Source organism: Pteropus alecto, unplaced genomic scaffold (assembly GCF_000325575.1).
Source record: "Pteropus alecto unplaced genomic scaffold, ASM32557v1 scaffold3, whole genome shotgun sequence".
In the NCBI taxonomy this organism is placed as follows: domain Eukaryota; kingdom Metazoa; phylum Chordata; class Mammalia; order Chiroptera; family Pteropodidae; genus Pteropus; species Pteropus alecto.
Genome location: NW_006442484.1, coordinates 40,469,807 through 40,494,508, shown reverse-complemented (window position 1 = coordinate 40,494,508; position 24,702 = coordinate 40,469,807). Strand labels below are relative to the sequence as shown.

Here is a 24,702-nt window from a genome sequence, read left to right as displayed (position 1 = left end):
AGCAACTAGACCCTCTTTCTCTACCTTCAGTTGGTCACATGCCCACAGATAAATGAGGGAATGAGGCATGACCTTTGGTCCTTTTAGGCTTTACGTGCCTCCAAAACAGACTGCACTTCGTTATTGACATGTTGAATCCCTTGAATTGTAATTGGGGAGACAATTATCATAGTCAAGAATGTTATGTTTTCTAATTTTTCTGTCACTCTTCACAGAAAATAAAATCATTTTATTTGAAAAAATTAGTTGGTGGAACTGGGAAATAATAAAAGATGCTTTTTGTTCTTGAAAGCAATTGGAGCTGCCGAGCATGGTTTCTCTCTTTTGTTCCATTATATTGAATTTCCTGTAAAAGCTGAATATTTAGAGAATGGATTTTTTAAAACAAATTCTGTTTAAGAAAGCTTATAAAAATCAAGAGCAAAACTAAAAACAAATGACTGGATACTGTTTGTAAGACTTTGAAATATTTATTATAAATGTGCTTCTCATGGGCATACTTTCATCAGTGTATGCCCATACTTTCTATCGTGGGTATAGAAATTCATTTATCTTGAACATTTCATATTAATGTCACTGATCCCAGGAAGTCTTTGGTTTTATCAGAAGCTTCAGCAGTAACACTGAGGATTGAAATGGGGTCGCCTCTTTTTGAGGGCATCTCTGGTTATTTGGCATTATTGGCTGTCTACCTAGGGAAGTTCTCTTTGGGGACTGACACTTTGGAGATGGAAAAGGAGAATTTCAACTCTTGGAGCACACATCCTCTCAAAGAAAATCCTTGGGTTTTCTTGGTAGATTCCCTCTCTAATCCTTTCTACTCAAAAAGAATTCCTCCTCAACTGGACTGTTCTAGAATAATCTTCTGTATATATATATGGGTTCTATCTGTTGTTCTCTCTGCTTAAGAACCTCTAGTGATATGTTCTAAATTCACACCAGATTGTAATTCCTCTCCTTAGAATTCATGCACAATCTCCTGCACATATGTTGTCTGTCAACTAAATTTAAAATTACTTAGGAACAAGAACCACATCTTAGTGCACTGTGGTACACAAGAAGTGAACTGTACATATGTATGGAATCAATATATGCATATATATTCCCTTTACCTATCTCTACCTACCCCTCACTTTGCTCTCTCACTTATGAGACAGAGATCACAAACACCCTTCTACAAATGATGAGACCAAAACTCAGATAGTATTTGTCACTTGCCCTAAGTTATAAATTATACAGAGAGGCAGTCAACATAGTGTAATTGTTAAGAGCAGTGATCCTGGAGCCTAATGACTAGTAACACTTCTTGGTTCAACTGTTAGCCAGTTTTATAACCTTAGACAAATTATTTTCCTCACACGTCTTAATTTCCCTACCTATCTTTAAAATGGGACAATGCAATGTTACATATCACACTGGATTGTCGTGATGATTAAATATATAGTTTACAGCACTTGGCACACAATAAGTTTTGGCCATAAATAATAACCATATTTGGAGCCCTGCTCTTCCATTGGTTGAGTTAAAAGCTATAATAACTCACATGAGGAAGCATTTTTATCTTTATTTAGCACTAAGAAAAACTAATACCAAAACACTTTATTATATTTGTGCAAAACAAAAGATTCCAATCCTAAAAACTGAGTTTATACAAAAGATATTTGTGTTACTTGCCTTCATTTGTTGATTCCAGTTGCTAATAAAAAGATTTGCTGTCTTTTCAACTTCGTTATCAAGCTGTTGAAGAGAAAAAAAAGAAAAAAATATTTTCTGTCTTCTTGTTGAGTCACGGTTCTGGCTTATTAATTGTAGCACAATCACTCTCATGATTCATAGAAATTTCAAAATCCTGTAGTGGATATATTTCCTGAGAAAAGTAGCCAAACTATCTTTTCCTCTTATTAAGAATCTCTTAACGGAATTTAGCCTGAAAGCATTTGGTACAATAATTATTTCTCACATATAACTATGTAAAAACAACATAAATATGTGCAATCTATGTGAAGGATCTTACATAGTTTGGTATCACTTCCGTTCCCATCATTTTCTCTTCAGCATCATTCCATGCACCCCAAATTTTAACACAATAGAATCAGTAACAATGCTATTTTTACTGTCTCATTGTCCCTGAAGTGAATACTGTTTTAATTTCAAAGAGACTGAATTCTTAATCAGAATTGACTTTTTTTTTAACTTTAAACAGCTAATGGGACAGTAATAGTAATAATGAAACTGAATCTAGGCACCCCGCCTCCACCACCCCAGAAGGTCAGACTCAAATTCTAGCAGAACCTTTCTGACTGGACCATTGAGCTTTTTGCCAGACCCACAGATCAGCCATTATTCAGCCACCCTGAGATCCAGCAACACTACACTTTTATTTTTTCCAGCTGATTAAATTTGGAATACATGCTTTATTCTAACAAATACAATGAAAATAATGTTTTACTCTCCATGCCATTTTTTTACTCTATGTATGTGTCTGAAATGTAGAACTAGTTCATTACTTTGAGAAAGATTCTGATCTTTTATCTTTTGTGTAAGACTGGGTAGGATGGTAGGGATGCAGCAGGGAGGGGTAATGCTGAAGAGAAGACTATGAACTGGAACAGCAGTTTGGGGGGATAATGACATTAATTATCTAAGGCACTGTGATAATGATCATAACACTGTGACTAACATATGGTAAGTACTAAAAAAATGCTAGTAATTTTCAGATTATAATGTGGTATGAAAATATTTATTAGTTAATGAAATATAGATTTGTGTTTGGTTTTTATTAAGTTGGTTTGCAACGGCAGATAATTATATTGTTTTCTAGTCAGAACTGTAAATTTCCCCCATCATCCTAGCCATGAGTAGAACATCTATTCTGGTAAAAACATACGTATGTTCCCACAAAGAACAATTATATTTCCTGACTCAGTTTAATGAGTTTGAATAAAAAAAATTTCTTGGTATAATTTTTCATCCAGCAGGGCTTTTACAGATCTCCTCATTCTACTCACTTACCCTTTTTATCACCTATTTTATCTGGCTGTGGTCACTTGACACTCCTCTTAGCGATGGCCCCTTCCCTTCACAAAGACCAACTATTACTGCTTCAGAAACTTCTTACCTGCACCTGATCTTGAAATAGTGGCCATGACCCAACTCCCATCAGAGTTAAGCAACACTAATTAAACACTCCTTTATGTTGCCTGAAAATATATTTTAAAGATCTAAATGACTGTATGACACACAAGAAAAATGAACACTAATGAAACTGTTCTGGCAGAAAAGACACACAAAACGACTAGAGAATATGCTATTTAAGAAGATCAGCTGCCTCTGCAAGAATTATTTAGTTATTTTTCTTCAGTTTGAAGCCTCTTTGAAGATCATACCTATTATTGCCTTTACTTAATCCCAAGCTGATAAGCACAGAAAAGCATTTCTTTTTAAAATACGTGTTTATAATTTTTCAATTTACCCGAGGAATAGCTATTCATTCAAAAACAATGGAAATACAAAAAAAGTACAAAACAATTAAAATAATCTCTAATCCCACTATCTAGAGATAATTCTTATTAACATTCTGGGGAAGTTCTTCCATGTTTTTTTCTATGCGTAGGTACACATTTATTTTACAAAACAGGTCATATCGTTAGATTTTTTAAATCCTGCTTTTTAACTCTACATAGTGAAGAACATTCCTGTGTAATTAAATTCTTCTTCAATAAGACCTTTAATGGTTGCATAGTATTCTGTTGCTTGAATTTGTCATAATTTTTTGGGGGGTGATGAAGTATTTTACAGTCTTTCATTACTACAAACAATGCTTTAACAAACATCTTTGTACATAAATTTTGAGGTTTGTTTTTATTTTTATGATAAATTTCTGAAATGTAGTATCATTTTTAGATCATCTTTTACTTCTTGGTCCAAAGACAGAAATCTTGCTTAAACAGGAGAGAAAAGAAAATTTTTGACTCACTGATTTTCTCTTCTTCTCATGTACACTCAGGACTTGATGCGTTGGTTTTACTGCTTCCAACTCAATTGCTTTGCCAAGTTTTCTGGAAATTGAACATAAAAAAACGCACAAATATATCATTAGAATTTGTATCTACTTTCTAAACTGTTTTCTGGGAAAATAAGATAGTGTGTTACAGCATATCTATTCAGGGCAAGTTTGAAGTGGAATATTTGTAGTGCACCCACTTTAAATATTTAAAACTCCCTTTGGAATTGGAACAAGGCTGGGGCAGGAGCACTCACTGATGCAGGTCTGCTGCAGATTTCATGCCCTCCGAGATCCAGGCCCAGGCACTGACGACACAGCTGGAGGCAAAAACAAGGAGACACAAGAATGTGTTATTTTCCCAGTAAAGTATGAAAGAAAGCATTGCTCTGATTAAATGCTGTCAATGGATTTATTTGCACTACAGTCATTAAAGAAATTGCTTTTTATCATTCATTTTTTAATTTTGATTTTCATTTTCCAATTCTTGTCTGTAGAAAGTTAGAGAAATAGCCAAGGGTATAAAGGCATTGAGAAGAGGCAGGAGACAACTCGCTAGAGGCAGAAGTCCCTTAAAGACAACCTTTTCAGGATCCTGATCTCACAGATAATAAACTGAGATTCCGAGAAGTTAAGTGACAGGGGATTCAAGAGCCTTTGTCACATCCTTTGTCACATCAGTATCCTGCTCTGGGGTTGAGGTCTAGTTCTCATTCCTTGCTGGCTTTTAGGACAACGGCTCAGATATTTTATGGTCTTGTGAGCACTATCTCAATTTAACAAAGGGATAGCACTGCCCTGTCCCCAGCAGCACAGAAGGAGGATTAGGAAGTGTGATGCTGTTTTCTCCCATGGAAGGGGTATAGCTCACAGCAGCCCTCAAAAGTTAGAACAATAAGCCTAATTGCATCAGTAACCCCAGGGACAGAGGCCTATGCAGACTTTGATGGAGGAGGAGGGACAGATTGGTGCCCCTACTGAAATCAGGATGATGCAGAGGTTTTGCCTCCAAATGACTTCGGTTGTAACTTGCAGTCAGAGAATGGGAGATTTAGACCAAAGGATGCCAGGTTTTTTTGTGTATCCAAAGCCAGGTACAAAACCAGGCACCAGAGAGTACCTACTGTATGATTCCAATTATAGAAAATTCCAGGAAAGACTAAACAAATCTATGTATTGACAGGAATCAGATCAATGGTTGCTTGTAACTGGGTGGAGGAAGGCGGGCAAACAGGCATGAGAAATCTTATGTGATAAAAATGTCTCTGTGTTGATTTTGGTAGTGGTTACATGGTGTATACATATGTTAAAATCGACCAAACCATATGCATTAAATGGGTGTATTATTGCATATAAATTAAAACTCGATTAAGATTTTTTTTCGAAAATGAAGCAGAGCCTGGCATTTGCCCCTCAGAGGAGCTGGGCAACTGAGCAGGAAGCTGAGAGCGCTGGCATCCAAGAGGTCTGTGTCTGAATCCACATCCTCCCCTTTGTTTTCTGTGTGACCTTGGAAGGAGCACTTGATGTTTCTGACCCTCGCTTAATTATTACATAAGTATCTGAAACAGATTTTGGTCTAGATAAAAGTTTAATTAATGTTTTATTATTAACTGTTGTGCTAACCCTGGATAACCAAACATTCTGGACATGCCAACTCTCTGGGAGCACCATGCTGAATGCTAAGGTTGCAACACAACACACACCCTCTACACCCTTACATCTCTTATTCTTTGGGAGGTAATTATAATCAAAATTATAATGAACACTTATGGGGCTTTGGCTCTCTCCCAGGTAGTAAACACACTTCTTTTATTATCTCATTTAATCCTCACAGCAATTATATAAGATAGGTTTTATTTCCATTTTAAATAGACAATGAGAAGAAAGATAAATTGTCCTAATACACCTACATGGTAAGTGGTAGAGCTAGAATTTAAACCTGGCAGTCTAAATAAAGTCAACCTATGCTCAACCACTGTGCTCTACTGGCTCCTTTGTAGTCTACTAAAATACTATCCTAAAAATCAAGCTAAAAGTCAGAGCAATTTCAAAGTCAATATTTGCTGCTACAGACAAAGCCTAAGGAAGAATAGCAATTGGAGTTCCCAAAGACTTCCTTTCTCTTGTCCCTTTCTCTTTCATCATCAAAGAGGCCTTTGCAATGGCACTGTCAGTTCAAGGTGTCATCTGCAAGCATTACTCAAGACTCTTCATAACAAATTATTACTAAGGGACCATTTTTAGAACACCAATATCTTTCTTCTCTCTCCTCCAAGAAAGAATTGACTTCATTCTGAAATGTATTGAGGAAAATGTGAACAAAACATTTTTTCTGCACCCAACATCCTAATCTCTTTACATATATTTTCTCATTCAATATACCCCCCTTCCCCCCCCCCCACGTACATACACACGATGGAACACATTTCATTATTTCATTTAACAATGGTGAAAACTGAGGCACAGAGAGGCCAAGTTACTCGCTGAAGGTCATAGAGTTGAGATAAAGCAGGATTCACACTTTTTGACTCCAAGATCTTGCAACTTAACAACACTGCTTCCCAAGTTTACTGTCACCACTGAGGTCTATTATGAATATGGATTTAGGAGGCATAAAAACAGAGAATGAATCCATCTCTACAACTCATTATCTATGTGATTGTGGCAAATATCTTAAACCCTCCAAGCTTCAAGGCCTTGTCTAGAAAAGCGACAATAACAAGACTTCATAAGGGTTGTGACGATTTTTTTTGTAATGCCCAAAGCACAGGAAGTCATGCTTGACATTGTGTCCCTGCCACACTTATAAGAGGAAGCTAGAATTGAACATGTCACTTTTTATTATTTTTTAGAATTATTTTGCCTTACCTCATCCACATACTTACTTTTTCTTTGTGCTCTGTAGTGCTTTGCTCAGCTTGATTGCCAGTTTCTGAAGTCCCTTTGCATAGTTAAACTCTAAGTTTGCCCTGTTAGCAAAGAGATAATTAGATTTTGCTGGCCAGAAATCAAGCAAAACCACACACACACACACTCCCCCAAAGAGGGCTCAGGCTGACAATACTAGGACTACATAAGGAAGAGATGATTACTAAAAGGATGCTCGTTTCCTTAGGCATAATCTAAGAGAATCCTGCAAAGGGAGAGAGCTTTTTATTAGACCTAGCTACACTAGTATTTTGGGTAGACTTGTATCTTTCTACACTTCTGAAGATGTTGAAGTCCTAAACCCTAGAGTCTGTGAATGTGGCTTTGTTTGGAAATAGAGTCTTTTCAGACAATCAAGTTAAGATGAGGTCATTAGGGTGGGTCTAAACCCAATGTGGCTGTGTCCTTATAAAAAGAGGAAGTTTGGAAATGGAGACGGACATAGGAAGAACGCCATGTAAAAATGAAGTCAGAGATGGGGATGATGCATCTATAAGCAAATCACCAGAAGCTAGGAGAGAGGCCTGGAACAGATTCTCCCTCGTTGCCCACAGATGACATCAACTTGGTCACCATTTTGATCTCAAACTTCTAGTCTCCCCAACTATACTATAGTAAATTCTGTTGTTTAAGCCACTCAGTCTGTTGTACCTTGTTACAGCAGGCCTAGCAACTAATCCAACGAGTAGGGAACAGAAAACTTTCCTGCATATCTTGGGACATCATCGGGAAGGTGCTGAGGTGGCTGATGCCAGATTTAAAAAAAATGAATCCTTTACTTTCTATGCAGGACAAGACTCAGTAGGGAATCTGGGCATGCTCTTCAAAAGACAGCTCCTTGGTTCTTGAGATCAAGGGAGTCACTCTCATCTTAAACTGATCTTACCATGTCCTACTTACAGGCCCATCTATAGATAAAATGAAGACATATTCTTATTCATCTCCTCACTTTTCACTAAAGATAATAAAAGTGTAGGAAATTAAGTTCAATTTCTATTGTCTCCCTTTTTAACACAAATCAGAAAGTTTTTGTTGCATATTTTTCAGTCTTTTAATTCTATTTTTTTTATTACAATTATTTGACTTCATTTCATTTGCAAAACAATCTTAGAACGCTTCAGTAACTAACTTCATACTTGCATGCTTTTTTCCACACAAATCACACTCAATGTTATAGACCAAACAGCTGACTTTTATAAAATGGAATCCAGAGATTTATTACTAAATTTCTGTTTATTTTTCCCTGTTGATACAGCTGTGTTCTAATTTACTTTTACCACTTTTTGAAATAAAGAAGAACATTGCAGGTTGCATGTTGAGGCTGAGGTACCAACCTTGCCCAAGTATAAGAATAGGTTAAGGAAAATATTCAAAAATAATGAAGCTGATAAGTAAGTATCTCATTGCATTTAAAAATAGATTTCTTCTCAAAGAATATGCTCTGATTGATGGAAAGAGAGAGAGAGTGCTCAGCAGCTTGGGAGATCATCATCCTTGATGAACTTGGAAGCTCTAGAATCCCAGGAGACCTCTACCATTCAGTGGAGTAAATTTAGGCAACATTAAAAGGGAGTAATTAAACCCACCTTGGGGGAGGGGGTGATGTTTAAAATTTGGTAATGACTTGAGTCTAGGAGGGGCTCAAAGACTGGAAACATTGCTATTGACCAGAATGATCTGACTCCTGATTCTCGCTCTTATTTCCCCTCTTATAAGTCACCCCCTGACTCACTATACTCTTGCTTAGTGGCCAAATGCCATCCTGCTTCGGGGCCCTGGCACTCGCTCTGGCCTCTGCCGGATACTCCTTCTGCTAAATAACCATAGGGCATTCTCCTTCATGTAAACCCCAGCAGGTCTTGTTTGAACATCACCACCTCAGAGGCTATCCTAACTAAAAGAGCATCTTTGTCACTATCCTTTTACAGCTTTATTTATGACCTAGAGCTTATCACTGTCTGACATCACGTATTTTTTCAGTGTACTTCTGTGAACACCCCTAGAACGTAAGCTCCATGAGAGTTGAGAATTTGTTTGGTTCATTGCTATATTTCTAGGCCTAGAACAGTGTTTGACACATAACGGGCACTTGGTATGTATTATCTTGAATAATTGAATAAATGGACTTTCCATCAGGTCTTGGTTAGAATTTTTAACTGATCTCTGCTACAAGTCTATTCTCACTTTACCACTTTTAAAAACTGTAAACTGATGAACTATTTAGATGTATTCCCACAAGTTTGAGCTGTGCTCAGCTCAATGTCGGAGTACACAGCTTTCTAGCACTTGGAAAAGCTAGACACATAAACCCTTTCCTAGTCCGTTGCTAACCGGATGGCCTTTTAGGATGGCTTTTCTTCCCAGCTTTCCATTCTTTCCTGGAGGCAATATACAGAACATTAAATAGGATAAGAATCTTTTGCAGTGCTTAGCTCAAGGTGGGCACCAAACAAGTTCTTAATAAGTATTAATTTTTCTAATATAATTATTATTACATATCCAAAAGGATCTCTAAACATTCAGAACACCCTGAATATACAAAAGGGTGTGTTTGGGGTGGGAGAAGAATCCACAGTTAGCTTATTCCATCAGCTCTAAAACAATTCAGAATGGCTTCTGACAGGAAGGGTTAATGCCATGTCAGGCACAGTCTCCTCCTCAAAATTCAGTTTCACTTTTAGAATGTTCTCGCAAGCTGTACAAGGTGTCCTAGAGGCTAAGCAGAAATAAAAAGGACAACCCAGAAGGAAATGATGCTTTCCTTTACACCATTAACTTAATCAGATTCATCTGGGGGAAAAGTTGCGCTTTGGCTGCAAAAAAACAGAGAGGGCCCTGCTCATATTTAAGTTATTGCTCTTCTGTGTTGAACCTGGGCATCCTCACTCCTGAGCCCCAGTATTTCTGCTGGCTTTTTGCTTGAGTGTAGTCAGAAACCAGCTTAAAAAGATTCAATTTCCACACAGCATTTCTTGCTTTGGCAGGTTACTCTTTATTTACAAGTACCTTAGAAATCTGCGGCAGGGCAGATAAGTATTTTATAGGTTGATATATAGTTTAAAAATTCTGTGATAACTCCCATCAGGTAGGCACACTTACTCTATCCATTTCATAGAGAGGAACAGCAAGGCACAGAGAGTTCAGTCATAACTTGCTCGAAGTCATCCATGAAGAAGTGACATAGCTGGGATTCAAACCTGGGTAGTCTGGCTAGAGAAACTCCCTGCTTAGCTGCTCCAGTCTCCTACCTCTGAAACTGTGAGGAAGAGTCTACAGATGGAGAATTGCTGAGGAAGTCAAAGGTAAGTACTTTTAAAAATCGATGTCACCTCTCACTTTGTAGTTAATTGCAGTGTTCTGAATCATCACCGTTCCTGGTGGCTTAGCAGCCTAGACAGAATCCACAGTGGCCTCAGTGGCCTCAGACAGAATGATTTTCCCGTGGTCTCTTCTCAAAGCAGCTGTGTAAGGCGTGTTCCCACACAGGGAGGAGGAGGTATTAAGGGTCTGGAAAGTGGGAAGGGAGGGGGCTGTAATATCAACTGTCACCAATGTAGCCCTCTGAGGCCCACTGAGTTGGACATGGCCTCTCTGAACCGCACTATTGTACTTTTTGCCTCTCCACCTTCAGTATAGTAGTGACTCTAAAGGGTCTTAGAACCAGCATTAGAATCGACCAAGCAAAGCAGGCTGTAATCATCAGCTCTTGCATTTTAAACCCTAATGACCATTTCAGTATCTTCAGCAGATTACCCCTGAAGTTAGAAGGAAATGAAATGAAATAGGGTTGGGAGGATGGGTGTGGGTACATGGGGAGTGGAACACTCTCTCTGGACTTCCTTTCTGGCAATTTTGCCTACAAATAAAAAGTTTCCAGGCCTTTGGCCCTGAATAGCCTTTATTTTAACAGAGGTTAATGGCTATATTCCTCCCCAGAGAAAATCACTCTAAGAAGTCATGTTCCAGCTGGCAAGTATAGAGAGAACTGCCACTTTTATAAGTCTCAGTGTTTGTAAATTGGAACAAACACTGTGGCTTGTCTGTGTTTATGGTCTAATAAAGCAGTATGTTTATATATCCTTTCAGAATTCTCGCTAAACAGAAATGAAATAACTTTGGTGTTTTCCCAAGGCAGAGGTGGCAATGTGCACCCCCACATGTACTGGTTTCTTTTCTGTCCTTTGAAGGGAGCCGCTTTATCACGGTTTTTGGCCTACAAGTCATCATATGCAAAGGGAGATGAGAGAGGTAGAGCTAATCTAAAACTGAGACCTGAAATTTTCATTGCTTCATTAAAATAATCAGAAACATGCTTGCAAAAACATTGTACTTAACGTTCTATCCTTGTAGCTACCATATCTAATAGGAGATGAGATTCCTTCTCTAAGCAACTGTCTTGGCACATGTGAAATTGATGAGATATATATCTTTTGATGGGCAGCCCAATCTCAGAATATTTCAGCGAGTCTTATAGATGCTGGACCAGGGGAATGGCATGCACTGACTTTTAATCAATTTATATTCCAATTTTCTCTCAATATGTGGAGGCAGGTAAATAAATTTTCATTAGTAATAATAAAGACCAACCAATAAGTTAAAGACCAACATTTATCTTAGATTTTAAAATAAATTATACTTTTGAAAGAAAGAAGAGATGGAAAATATGTGGATTCAATACTTTAGGTAGAGCACAAATTGTACTCCAAGAATATAAATGACCATGTAATCAATTTTAGACTATTCTCTAACAAAATTAAGATTCGAAAAAGTAGTAAAAGAACCCAACAAAACAAAACTGTAGCCGGCCCCTGTGTCTATAAGGAATTAATTAAACAGGACTAAGTCTCTCTTATGCTTGAAAACAGCAGGTGACAGAGCCCTTCCTTCATTATGAATTAAGGAGAAATTTTAGTAATCTGAAAATCTGTTTGTTAATATCATCCCCATCTCTGGCCTTCTACTTTTGACCAGCAACAGCTTCTGGTTTGGAGCCTGGAATGCTGTCATTTTCCACCAAAGTTTTATCAGTTTGCTTTTTGAAAGACAATCACAAGCTTGTCTCACAAATAAGGCATATTTAAAAGTTGGTTAATAGCAATTTGAAAGACATTTTTACTTGGAAGCTCAGTTATTCAAGGGGCTTGGTTCTCTGGCTAGCCCACAACACCCACTTCATCATTACTGAATGCCTTAATTCTGGTTCCTGAGAATAGTATGAAAGAAAGTGAAATGGGAAGATGAGACCAGGAGGACACTCATCTTGAGTGTCCAGTATGAAAGTGCCACGGAGTCACTGCTCACTTCTGGCCAAGGGAATATACAGCTATAGTGGCTCTAGACTTCATATCTTCTGTGTCTGCTAATTCCTGAACTGAGTGAGTTTGGGGTGGGATGGAAGTGTTGTCGGGGAGAGGTCAATTACAATGGACAACAAGGGTGTTTTTTAAAACTTTTTAGCTGAAAAACAAAATTTTATACAAAATTCCACCATATTGTATAAATACTATGTGCTGATTAAGTGGGAGCAGGAGTGAAGAGGGAGCCTGAGTTCTGTCCACTTGTCCTTCTCCTCACCCTCTGAAGTGGTCCCCTGAGTACTCCCCACAGACCCCTGGTAGTTTTTCAAACTACCAGGTTTGAAAAACACTGGACTTGATGACCACTGATGTCCCTTCTGATAGAGGATCCTAAGACTCTGTGAAGGGAGTTGGACCAGCACCCCCTGAGCATGTTGGGACTTCCATAGCAGTGCCCCAAATTGCCCATGTGGAAGATGCCCTTACACAAAGCCTGGATTAAGCTGTGTTTCATCTCATCCATATTCCCATCTGTCAATTAGGAATGGTTATGAATACGTTTCTATTGCACTGGATGGTGAGAATAAAAGTAAAAGAGACTAAATATAAGACACATCTAACACAGTGGCTGATCTATAGATTGTGCTGGATAAATGGTCTCTTCTGTAATTTTATTATTCTTTTCTAGCTTTTGTTCAAAATAAGATTCTTTATTAATAAATTTCTAAAATAAGAAATTTATTCATATACTGTATGAATAAATTTCTTTGACACACTCATCTATTGCTCTTCAGAAATAACTTATACTTCTTAAAAGTTATGAGTTACTCATACATTAATGTCTTTATTCACTCAGTGAACGTCTATTGACTTCCTACTCTGTGCCAGGCTCTGTGCTTGTCACATGGTGTAGAAAGACCCTCAAGGAGTTCAGTCTCCAGTGGAGGAGATAGACAAGTGAACAGAGAATAACAATATATGGCGATAAGAGCTGTAACAGAGGGAAGCACTAGCTCTGTACATTTCTGAAGCGCACTTTTTTGAGAGTGGGGAGTAGAGTCAAGTAAGACTCACCAGAGTGAGATGACTAAATCTTGAAGAACGCATTGAATGGAGCCTGGCAACGTAGGTGAAGAAGCATCTACCAGGCAGAAAATATAGCCTGCACAAATGCAGAGACCCATGATGAGCGGTAGAAGTGTGTGGGAGGGGTGACAAGGACCCATGGGAGAGTGACTGCAAGTTGTTCAGTAAGATGGGGAGGGGCAGGGGTCATGGGGAGATAGAAATAAGCTTAATGTGAAGGCAGGGCCCAGATCTCTTTTATAAAATATTATGAAGGCTGAATGTTACACTAAAGTCATGGGAGTCTTTGAAGAATCTACGCTGCATCATGGCCATAGCATACAAGATGCATTAGAGACAGGGGCAGGGCCTTGGCCAGCACCCTAGTCGAGGCAGCTTTCCTTGGATTAGAAAAAGGAGATCCTCTGAAGGGACACAGCTCTGAGCCAGGAGGCAAGGCTCCAGGGTGGAGAATGGTTTTGATTTCTGCCTTTACTCAGCCCCTCAGCCAGGTAAGTGCCTTTGTGTAGTGTACAAATTGCACAGCTGCAAAGAAGTACCCCTAGACAGAAGAACAAGTTAAGAGATTTTTGCCGGAACAATGGCAGAGGCCATAAAACAAAAAGAAAGCTGTAAGTATAAGAGGTGTTAGAAGAGAGAACAATGAAGACTTGGTTATGAATTGAGATAGAAGGAGGGATCATAGGTGTCTCCCAGGTATTGGGCTTGATTGGGTAGGTAGTGGTCCCAGTCACCATGGTAAAAAAAAAATCCAGAAAGAGTACCAGCTTTGGGTAAAAACTAATAAACTCTATTTTGAGTAGGACAACCTTATGATTCCCTGGGATACCCAGGTGGAAATGTTCAGTAGAATGACTGTTGTATATTTCATTTGAAGTACAGGTAAGACACATTTCCTAGTAATATAAGTGTGGGAGTTATCAATATGCAAAAAAGAGCTGAAGCTGTGGTAGTTAAGATCACACGGGCAATGGGTAGAATAGAAAGTGTGAGGATTTATCAAATAATTCATTTAAATAATTTTATTCCTTTGTTGACAGCATCTGCAGTGAATCATGGATAGAACAATGACCAACTACGCTTTTTTCTTTTTCTTTTCTTTTTTTTCTTTCTTCTCTTTGTCCAGAGCAGTGGTATTTTCCATTTGAGAACCTGATCTTAAGTTTACTTATAGACGAACAATTGATTTTTTCCCTTCAAACACTGTTTAAACATTAGCTATGAGGGTGCAGAGAACCAAACACTCATAAATAGTCTCTGGGAATGTGCCTTTGTCTTGTAAAATCTGATCTGTAATTGTGTTAATATGAACCTGATGACTTTCTCATTAGGCATCTTAGGAGATGTGTGTCAAGCTTAAATCTGAGTTGCTACTGAAAACAAGGAAGCTGAAGTGCTAATTGGATAAAAGAAGCTAAGCATGACCACGAATTGCAGAATTTCCAGAAAAAAATGGTGTTTCAATAACAACTGCATCTTTCTATCGCCGCCAATTAAAACAAATGCAAGAAGGCAGCTAAGCTCGCGAATGAAACATTCTCTGAACTCCCAGCTTGATGTGATGCTGTCTCTTGCAGCTGTGCACTAATACGGAACTGCTGAACAGAGCCACATTCCAAAGACAGTAAAGAAAGACCTGTTCTAAAAATGAAGCTGTAATCGTAAGGAAATAAACCCTTAACCTTCTTTCATCATTTATTCATTCAATCTACAACTATTTACTGAATGTATTTTATGTGGCAGTTACCCTTAATTTGAAGAAGCCCTGTATGCTGCCTCACTATATCTTTCATTATGCTGGCCATTGAATTTGCCTTCATAATTTTCTATGTCATAACTCTCAGTAAAAGTGCCTCCTATATGTTTTCCAAGATAGTTTCTTTTAAAGAGTACTGGCTTTTCAGGTATTTTTCTAGTATAAGGGAAAAGTATCACCAATTCATATGTAATAAGCTCACCATCTTATGAGGAAAATAAACCCAGCTCTCATGTCTGGATAGCTGATGAGAAACAGCTTTTTCTCTTTTGTATATCTAGGGAAATAATTACTGAATCTAAAGAATGGGAAGAATAAAGGTAAGAGTAATATCAGCTGTGTTGTGACCACTCATTCTTTTGGCGTGGTTATGATGTCATCTCAGTTCAAATACAGTAGGAAGAAGTCACTGGAGTGGGAAAGAAATGACCCAACCCTAGAAAATGAAGTGGCCTCTGTCCTTGCCAGCTGACATGTAGAAATATCATTTAAAAAACCACAATGTGTCACATATTCATAGATTAATAGAGAGTTTGTGTTTCTCAGAAAGCAGTTCTCTCAAAATACCGACTCAGTGTGAATAAATATCCTTCAGGCTAACTAGATCAAATGGCTGAGCACAGGGAGGAAAGCTTAAAGCTCTAGTGTGAGGAGACATTGCCAAGTGCACATGTATCAGAAAGGAATATGAAGGGACTCAAAAACGGCATCTCGGTTCAGGGGAAATGACTTAGTTGTACAAGGTAAGTTTTACAAAAGGTTCAGGAAAGCATCTATTGCATGAATGACCTAATATCTAGCATAATTTTTTTAGTCTAGGTAAAATACCAGATCATCTTTTCAAATTCATGCTATGCATGTAATTTGCTAACTAGTAGTATATTTTAGATTTTCAAATTCTAAATTCTGTTCCATTAGGAGATGAAACCATGAAAGAAGTTATCATTAACTACCCAAGTGTTTCTCCTTCATTGGAGCTAGTTTGTCTCTCAGGAATGTGTGGGTGGAGGGTTTTGCACATGAATAGATCTGAGACAGATGGACACAGGTAAGAAAGAAGGTTCTGACTGCTTTTTAAGTAGATAGGTCTTTGGCAGGGTGGAGATGCAGAGTGACCTGGACAAAGCAGTTTTGGAGCAGTGATTCCTCCAAATTTATTCAGTTCATTGTTGAGTCTGTTTGTCAGGCATTATTTGTCACCTGACCTCTGTCTTTACAACTCTCTACCAGGCACTAATTTTGAACAGGGGGACACCAAACAGTCAAGGCTCAGATGGCTAACGATGTGCATAGATTCTTCTTGATCCGCAGGGGTTGAATTTGTGTAATGGTTAACTGGTCTTGTTTTAAATAATTTCCTTGGAGACTCATAAAAATACTTTCTTATAGAAGAAATTCTTGCCCAGATTGGTCCTCCCTTTTTCTCTCATTGAGTCAAAGCAGCTTGGCTACTAAGACAGAAGTAATTTCTTATTTAAATTTTTTTTTGACTTCCTCTGATAAATCTGGTTATTTTCTTTATAAAATCCTGTTTGAGCTCTTCTGTATCTTCCCTTGGCCTCATTCATTGGTCCTAAAGCTGATGTTCTTTTTTGCTCTTGACCTACTAATGCAGTATATAATTGGCCCATGTGTCTTTGTTCTTATGGCACACATGCAATAATATACATTTAAAGGGCTTACACTAAAAGAATAGACAATTTCTTTTGAAGGTTTCTTTAGAGTTGTTTATTACGGAGCTGTCCAGATGTAAGAAAATGGCCTAAAAACTATTAATGGCCAAATTTAGTCCTTGGCATTTCTAATTTTAAGCAGAAATTTTTGTAACTTCTTGAGTGAGTTAAGTGTGCTCATTTCAGCACAGTGAACAGCTTTACACATGATCAGATCTAGTATTAAGAGATGATACTGAAATGGCGACTTTTCTTTCATCCATCCCATCATTCATAGAACATTTACTGAAGATGTTAAAAGGCTTAGCATACAGAGGTGAGTAAGACACAGCCAGCCCCCTACCTTGTAGAGGAAACAGATATATCAACTAATAATTGCCATCGGTTTGAGAAGCACAACAATGGTGTATACATCAAGCAAAGTGGTACACCCCAGGAGGGAGTGATAAACTCAGCCTGAGGAATGAGAAGAGACTTGACTGAACCTTCCCAAGCAGAATTACTTCCTGCTGTCTCCTGATTTTTATGGTACCCGAGTGACAAATGTGCAACAGAGAAGAATCACTTTTCAAACCAATCTCTCAAGTACCACAATATAACACTGTGTTCTGGAAAGTAGGACAGCTTGTCATCACTCCTCCAGTCATATAGCTGGCTGCAACTAAAGAGGAAAAACTGCTTATGGCAAACACACATTGTGTACCTTTGCTGAAGAATGGATGTGACCTGCTTGCAGAAATTCTCTCCATTTTGAGAAAACTCCTTTAGGTTCTTGTACATTTGATTATACTGAAAAAGAAAAGAGGCACAGAAGGATTATGAACACTTCCAAAGATAGAGCTTCCACAAATTCAAGATGCTGCTGCAATGCTGACTGTCGTCGTAAATGATCGTGCAGCTATGGGATGCATACCTTTCGGATGAGTTCTTAAAATAAAGATCAAGTCTCTTCTGCCTGGGTATGAAAGATCTTGGAGAACTTTTCAAAAATGAAGCTTGTCTTTCTGTTTCTCCCCTAGGCCAAATGCAAATAATTTAGCAGTTAGGGGCACTTGAAGCCTGGCTTCCTGTTGCTCCTATTGTTCACAGGAAGGTTAAAAGTACATTCTGAAATATACTGAGGAATCAATCATTTTGTGTCTCTCTCGTAAACTCCAGAATAATATTCCTAGGCCTCATGACAAACCCTAAAGCGTTAAAGTGTATTTCTTGGCTGAGATAATAAAAATGTTAGTGAATACTTGCTAATAAAATTCGTCCTAGTCTCCTCTACATCTCATTTAAGTCTAATAATAAGAATGTTATAATGAGTTGAATATTTTGATTGAACCAAACCTTTCTAAATTTATAAACAAACTTTTAATAAATTATTTATGTTTGAATTTAGCCCACAGATACCAGAATTCCAAAAGAAAGTTTTTGTCATTTGATTTAGAACTCCACAATGTCATGAGAATAAAACCACTATGTGGCAACCAAGCTGCCTCATTTTTATTTCCATAAAAACAACTTGTCATCTATGAATAGTATGATACTATAAAGCTTCCTTCCTTCCCTTACGGATGCAATAGTGAAGTTTTAGTAAGCATTTTTAAATTGTTTAGTTTTTTGTTTAATTCTCTGTTAACTAAACATTTTCACTAAATCCCACCAAGCCTTTCATTTTCTTTCTGTAACACCAAATAACATCCCACAAAACACACCTAGGTATCATGAGAAGGAAATAGATAAATGTATATCAGGGTACCTGACTCTGGAATAAAGTTTTTCAGCCTCTCTCACCCTGACATGTAACCATGTGACTAATACCTCCCAAGGAGGCATGGATGAAAGTTTTGTGTTCGGGACCAGTGAAGGTTTCTTCCTCCTCTTTCCTAATACCTGAACTTAGAAATGATGACTGATGCCAGAAAATGCTCTTTAGGGTAGACACCATGAGCCAAGATCATAGAGCAGAAAGAGAAAAAAAGCCTGGATCTCTGCTGGCCCTGGAGGCCACCACACAAGCCCTCAACTCTCTACTTGTAGGCTTATTTTAGATGTGAGAGAAATGCAACAATAGGGATTTTTTTAAAAGCCACTCATTTTAAGTTCTTAAAATATGCAGCTGCACATAGTTCTAAGTCATATATAGTCTTAAAACTTTTTAAATTATTAAACATTTTTATATTTTATAAAATAATAATGATACAGAAAATAATAATGATACTCACTATGTACTCACTACCTAAATTATAGAGATAAAACACTTTGCTTGTGCCCTCGCTTTAGAGAACTATTTTTTTCCTTTCATAATTTCTTTGGCTGTACTTGGACATTTTTCTTCCATATGAGCATATTTAATTACAATTTTAAAAATTCCCTGTTGGGATTCTAATAAGAGTTGCAATGCATATATATATCATTTGGGGAAAATTGACTTTTTGAGGGTATTTAGACTTTCCATCTAAGGACATAGTAAGTCTTTTCATTCGTTCAAATCTTATTTTATGTCCAATTTTTTTATTTTCTTATTTTCTAAAAATTTTTTTATTTTCTTTATAGGTCCTATAACTTTCTTATTCGATTTATTTAGAAATAGCTCACAGTGTTAAGTTGTGTATTTTTTTAAATGTAATGTCCTATCTGCTTCTCTGTCCAGCCCGCAGCAAAATAGAAACGAACACATCCCTGCCCGCCTTCCCCCCGCTCCGCCCCCCAAATACCAGGTGGGCATGCACAAGAGAGAAGGATTTGGATGCATGCTTGTAGATTGAATTTTTCTGCTCTCCAACACTCTGGGCCAGGTGTGGGAGAATACAAAGCAAAGAGATAGATTGGAGGGATGGGAGCATGCAGAGCAGGAGTGAGAAGAACCTCCTATCTAAAGAACTAAGAGCTAGGGGAGGGATCTGAGATGAGTTGTCCCAGGGGATGGCCCCCACCAGCCCCCCATCACTTGAAGACAGTCTGCATCCTACAGTCCTGGGGCCAGAATACCGGACTCAGGTATCACTTGTGAGGATGCGGGCCTGTGGGGAAACCTTGCCTCTAACCAAAGTGGAAATGAACAGAACCCGTTGAGAATTTTTCTGTGCTAGGCTGCATTTCTCATACTTATCAAGCCATCAAAACTCTCCAAGACACATTTATAAACAAAAATAACTATCTCCAAGGGACTAGTTCTAGGAGACCAGACAGCCCTGAAAGTTTATAAACCAGTGATTTAAAACTCAATTGCCTTTCAGGGGGAGTGGGAGAGCCTGTGGCAAAGGGGAGAAAGCCGTCTTCTCTGAAGGCATTCAAATTCAAAGGAAGAGTCTGCTCAAACAAAGCGCTCCACTTGACCCTGAGCTGCCAGTTTTAGATTTTAGAAGATAATTTCCCATTATTTAATAGACTAGTACTTCTCAAGTTTTCTCACATCATGGCACACCTACGAAATAATATTTATACCGGGGCAGTGTTGCAAATGGACAAAATCGTTCCAAGCAGAGGGAACTGACCTATGAGTTCTGTTCTTCAGCCATACCCTGCCCATTCCAGGGCTGAGGGGAGTTGTCTCAGATACTCCTAATCAATTCTTCAAATTCCAGTGTGCACAGGCACATAAGAGTCAGGAAGCTCGTCAATATATCACACTGTTAATTTAATAATCAGATAAGAGCAGGATGAACTGCTTATATCAATAGAGAGGATCTTTACTGGACTCACCAACAAACCCTGATAATTGATGCCATACTAAGATAAAGGTGGCATCAATAAATAAAGGAGTAGCTAAGAATACTCTATTATTTCAGCATAACCCCTTCTTTAGAAACAATGATTTTGTCCTTTTCATCATGTATCATCTACTCAGAGTTGAAGACAAAAGCTGTGTAAAGCAGACTTGCATAAATATTGAAGCAGAACCCAGAGACTGTCTTGTCCAGTATGCGTATGTATATGGGTGTGATCGGAAAATCTTGGAACGTATCTGCTTCGAGGGGATGAAATCTCTTGGCCTCGGCTTTGACTCTCCTCCTATCCCACCTCCCTTCCCACCCAACTTTCATCCACCTGAGAGGCCTCTGATGAAATTCAGTGGAGCATAGTTTGGAAACCACTGAAGTACAATCCCCCTGTTTACAATGAAGACCCAAAGAGAACCTCATAGTTAGACAGAAAGGTGACTAAAAATGTTAGGTGAGCAAATCAATTAGAGAACCTATCAGAAATAAATATATTATAAATGGCTATTCAGTATAATTAAAGTCAGTTTACTCAGAATGATAGTTACCTTTAAGTGTTATAAGCAGTACAGATGGCTTCTTAATGTCATTGAACTGCACAAGAAGGGTTTATTCAAAGTTATATCATAGGTAAAATTTTTGGTTTTCTTTTTCCACCATTGAGCTGTTGAATATCCCACCCCTACCAAATATTCCAAAAAGAACCTACTATTGATCTTACATCTCCATATGAATTTATATTAGCATGTTGCTTCTCCCTGGGGTCATTAATTACCAGGAAAAAACATTATGAGGTTTTTTTTCCCCCCTGATAAATGATTTCAGGCTAGTGGTGGAATATTTGGGATCTTTCTGAGCCCCTAAAAAAAAAAAATCCTTTCACATGGACAACTGGTATCCACAGATTTTTCTCATTCAGCCATTAGAAAAATGTTTCTGCCCAGTACTTGAAAGAAAATTCTGTAGTAAAAATATTGTCATTACAAACAAAAAAAACAAAAAAAAAACCCAGTAATCTAGACAACTGACACATGAAATGATTAGACAGGTGACTTATAAACAATATAAAATGCACTATGTGAAACTTGGCCTAGCTACTCTTTCTGGTTTTCCACAATTTGAATGATTAAGGAGATTAAATTTAGCTATTCTAGGAAAATCTATTTTTATTCTAGGTGCGAATATGAGAAGATTTTTTTTTTTTTGATAATAATGATTCTCATAATGTTAAATAAACAATGACATTCCACTTAAATTTAATTATATAAGCTTTTGCTGGATGCCTTTCACATGCCAGGCACTGTGCTATGAATTTCCTGCGAAATAATATTTCGGAGCACTATTGCTCTAACTAAAAGATTATTTATGTTCATTAAGCATCTGTGTAATGTTTGGGATCCCATGGCAGGCTGTCGTAGATTATGAGATATAGAATATTAAAGAACAAGTCTACTTTATCCTCTCCTCTTGTTACTTTACAAGTGAGGAAACAGAAGCCCAGGAAATGTGCAGTGGCATGTCACACATGTCACTGATGCACACCAGGAATGCTGCGAGCCACAGAACATCCACGCCAGGCCCAGCCTGTCTCCTTATCTCTGCAGTACCAGAATCCCTCAGGAGGTGTGAAACCTTGCACCAGCATCTTTTGTAAATTCATGCAATCCACCGATTTCCATGCATGGATCCACAGGAGTAGACCAGGTTAAGAACTGTAGCTAAGCTAAGGCTTTATGAATTAATTGTGTTCTGTGTAACCCTAGGGACTCATGAAATGGGACATTTTGCAGGTGGTTTAAACTTTGGTTTCCTTTATAAAACTAACGAAGTGTTTCATGAAACATTTGTTTAACGTCCACTCCCTTGTTTTATTTTGTTCCCAAACTGCAGCCTCCTCTTCACATAGCATTGTTCTCCCAGCACGAACTAGGACTGCAGCAGGAAATCCAGTTGAACACTTGATGAAGATGAAAACAATTGCAAATGAGTAAAAGTTCTCCAACTTGAGGGGTTTAGAAACCTGGCTGACGGGATATCTGCCTCCTCCTGACTCTGAGACTGCCTTTGGTGGCTCTGGGCCCGTATAGATGGCCTTCCAGGTTGTGAACAAGGGTAGGAGTCCTTGAGGGTGATGGTTTGGCATAGGGAAAAGAACACTTCAACATGTCACGGAAGGAGCATTAAAATGACACACAAATGTGGTTGCCTTGGGGCTGCTCTAAAGAAAATATTTCTCCCAGCTCCTGATCTGAAGGCAAACTTGGAAAAGGATGTTAGGTTTTCAGTTCATTTTTTAAAACACTTAATTGGGCCTACATTGTCCTCTCTTCTGTCTCACCCTTCCCTTGGTCTTGATTGTCTTTGGTGACTGTTGGTGCCAGTTTTTGCCTGCACTTATTTTGTCTCTGTCCCACTCAACCACCAAAATATCAAATGGTTGACATTGAGGAAGAAGTTAAAATTTTAGAAGGGAGAAAATGCAAGGGGTGAAAAATAAACAAACAGCAAATCAACAAATGATAAAATACTTTTTAAAAAAAAGTTGTCTGTGCTTGCCAATAGAGAGAAGATTGGCTGGAGGGAATTAAAGTGGGAAGAGTTTCTTTCTTAAAATCTCTATATAACCATATTGTTGAAAATTTTTTTTTTACATTAGACACTTTTATTTAATTTTTTGTATTTAAAAAGTAAAAGTAGGCAGAACCTCCTACTGTGTTGTCATTATCATTACTAACCATTATGACTTCATCTTATTTATTTCAACTGATTCATGAATTTATTTGGTAGAATAGCAGTTACAGGTCTTTTCTAACTAAGCTTGTGCTCTTCGCATCTATTGAAATTTTTCTTTATGGTTTTATTGCTATCTCCATTTATCTGCTTTTCCATTGTTTTTTTTTTTTTTAAATAAAATATTTGAAAGATATTTGCTTCTGTTGTCACCTATTTTAGCTTCTTGGCACCATTTATTAGGAAAACACACTGACAGTTTTTGATTACTATATTTTCAAAGTAAATACATCCCCCTTCCCTTTATTTTAATTGCTCCTCATTTCCTAAATTACATCTCTGCAATTGCTGCTAACAACATCTTTGGACTTGACCCATCTTCTATTTTTAGTAACATTCCCAGGACTGAAAGAACATGTCTGCCGACTGAAAACTAGCGCAGGCCAGATTGCCTGGGGCATCTGTCCATCCTTGTCTCTCTCCCCGCAACCCCCCTTTAAGACTTGGCAATTCTTTTTGTTGTTATTCTTAGCATTCTATTTATTTATTTATTTAATTATTGTGACATTGCTTTTTTTTATGGTGACATTGGGCAATTCTTGACTCTAAATGACATGGGAAAATACTCAAAAATCTTCTGCCCTAACTTCATTCTCAGAGCCCAAAATAGGCTACAGACACTCTGCATTTGTGTGTCCACTCCACACACGATGTTTGTTGGCACCATTGGTGTAGGTCTTAAGAATGTTTTCCAAACAACCACTATCTGCATGCGAATATAATTCTATATCCACGCTAAGTTTTTTTTTAAATAATGTGAGAATAAACGATGACAACGTCCGTCCTGTCATATGCTAGAAAGAGCTCAGTTTTAAACTGAACCAAAGAAAAACCACAGACTTTCGTCCCACAGCTGATATCTAAACATGTTCGGTTTCTGAGCATCTCAAATTTCTTAAGTTAAAACAATTAATATATAAATCTACCCCTCCGCCTCCTTCTCACAAACAAAGAAGCAAACCACACCGAGCTACTCACCGAACAGCTTGTGAGTGGGTCCCTCATGCTGAAATGTTTTTGCTTCTGTCCTCTTACCTATGCTCCAGAATTCAGCATGTAGTACTCGGGACACTGCCGTCAAGGCTGGGTGTGTCCTGGACTTCCCGGATTCAAAAAGCATAAAGTACGTCAGCCCTTGTCAAACACCCTGAGGAGGATGTCCCAGCCCTGGACTTTCATCTCGTTCATTTCCTGAAAAAAGCAAAGAACTGCTCCGGGTCAAGAGAGCGGGTGTGAGATGGTGAGAATGACTTCTGAAAATACTTAGAGGGCATAAAACTGAGTCCTGAACTGCTTGGCCTTGACAGAAAGCCCAGAAGCTGTAAAAAGTGTCGGGATTATTTGAGTGCTGTCAGGGCTGATGTGGAAGGGATGCATTTTCTCTTAGCAATCTGTATTAATCACTTTTGGTTTTTTTGTATTAATGATGCTTTGATAAATGGAGGCCTTTTGAGTG

At 38.1% G+C, this 24,702-nt stretch overlaps 1 protein-coding gene across 1 annotated transcript in view; it reads right to left on the bottom strand.

The window, feature by feature from the left end:
- The window catches only part of NOSTRIN (nitric oxide synthase trafficking), a 48,974-nt gene extending 24,677 nt beyond the window's left edge, over nucleotides 1-24,297 (bottom strand). The window contains exons 1-5 of the mRNA XM_006921442.1: nucleotides 24,225-24,297; nucleotides 17,450-17,535; nucleotides 4,261-4,323; nucleotides 3,977-4,058; nucleotides 1,675-1,737 (exon numbers count right to left, since the gene is read on the bottom strand). Of these exons, the coding sequence (XP_006921504.1) occupies nucleotides 1,675-1,737; nucleotides 3,977-4,058; nucleotides 4,261-4,323; nucleotides 17,450-17,535; nucleotides 24,225-24,251 (321 nt within the window). The 5' untranslated portion in view covers nucleotides 24,252-24,297. The remainder of the gene's footprint in view (nucleotides 1-1,674; nucleotides 1,738-3,976; nucleotides 4,059-4,260; nucleotides 4,324-17,449; nucleotides 17,536-24,224) is intronic.
- Nucleotides 24,298-24,702: the final 405 nt, after the last annotated feature.